Below are 769 nucleotides of genomic sequence, written 5' to 3' on the forward strand. Positions count from 1 at the left end.
TTTCCTTTAATATCATTAGCAAATTGTAAACAATCATTGCTTTATAATATTTGTGCATAAAAACAAAAATTGTTAAAATATGGAAGAAAAGCTTGAAAATATTGAAACATCCAAGTCCACATTTAAGTCTAGTGCAGGTGTTATTGAAGTTGGTGAAAGAAAAATCATTTTACGTGTACTTAAAATGGGTCGTGCCACTTTGCTCTTCATAAACAACACCCAACCGGAAATTATTGACCAAATGGCACTGGCAATGTGTATGCGGAATAGTAATGAAATTGTGTCCACTGCAATACTAGGAGATGAATTAGAGTCACAGAGTTTTGCAGAAAAATTATGTAAACGCTTTGGACGTCCTTTCTATGTCAGCTACAATATTCAAGCGGATCGTTTAAACCGTGCACTCTTAGATCAAAACATAATGGAATATATACGCAATCATGAATCGGAATTTATTTGAGGACCTAACGAGTCTAATTGAAAGTAAAATGTATATAAAAATTTTTTTAGTTTAAAAATAAAATAAAATCAAACATATTTATAGAAAATACTGCTCTAAATATTGTAATAATTTATTAATAAACTGTCACGGTGACGTCGTGGAGGGTCATTCATGGAGATTGCATTTTGGTACTATTTTTGATCGCTTCTCGTAGGGTTTTAGTTGAGACCCCACAGAGTTTATGCTATGCGGATGCATGCTAATGTTCCAATCATTTGCAATGTTGTGTAGGCCGCGAGAAAGTCGCATTAGTTTTTTATTCATTTT

The 769-nt window shown here is 32.8% G+C and overlaps 1 protein-coding gene across 1 annotated transcript; it reads left to right on the forward strand.

Annotated features, from left to right (window-relative positions):
- On the forward strand, window positions 1-704 carry LOC119682245. Its single transcript, XM_038095632.1, has 2 exons — window positions 1-490; window positions 545-704. The coding sequence occupies exon 1, from the start codon at window positions 80-82 to the stop codon at window positions 458-460; it is 381 nt and encodes a 126-aa protein (XP_037951560.1). The 5' UTR covers window positions 1-79; the 3' UTR covers window positions 461-490; window positions 545-704.
- Window positions 705-769: the final 65 nt, after the last annotated feature.

The sequence above is a fragment of the Teleopsis dalmanni genome, chromosome 2, assembly GCF_002237135.1.
Source record: "Teleopsis dalmanni isolate 2A chromosome 2, ASM223713v2, whole genome shotgun sequence".
In the NCBI taxonomy this organism is placed as follows: Eukaryota; Metazoa; Arthropoda; class Insecta; order Diptera; family Diopsidae; genus Teleopsis; species Teleopsis dalmanni.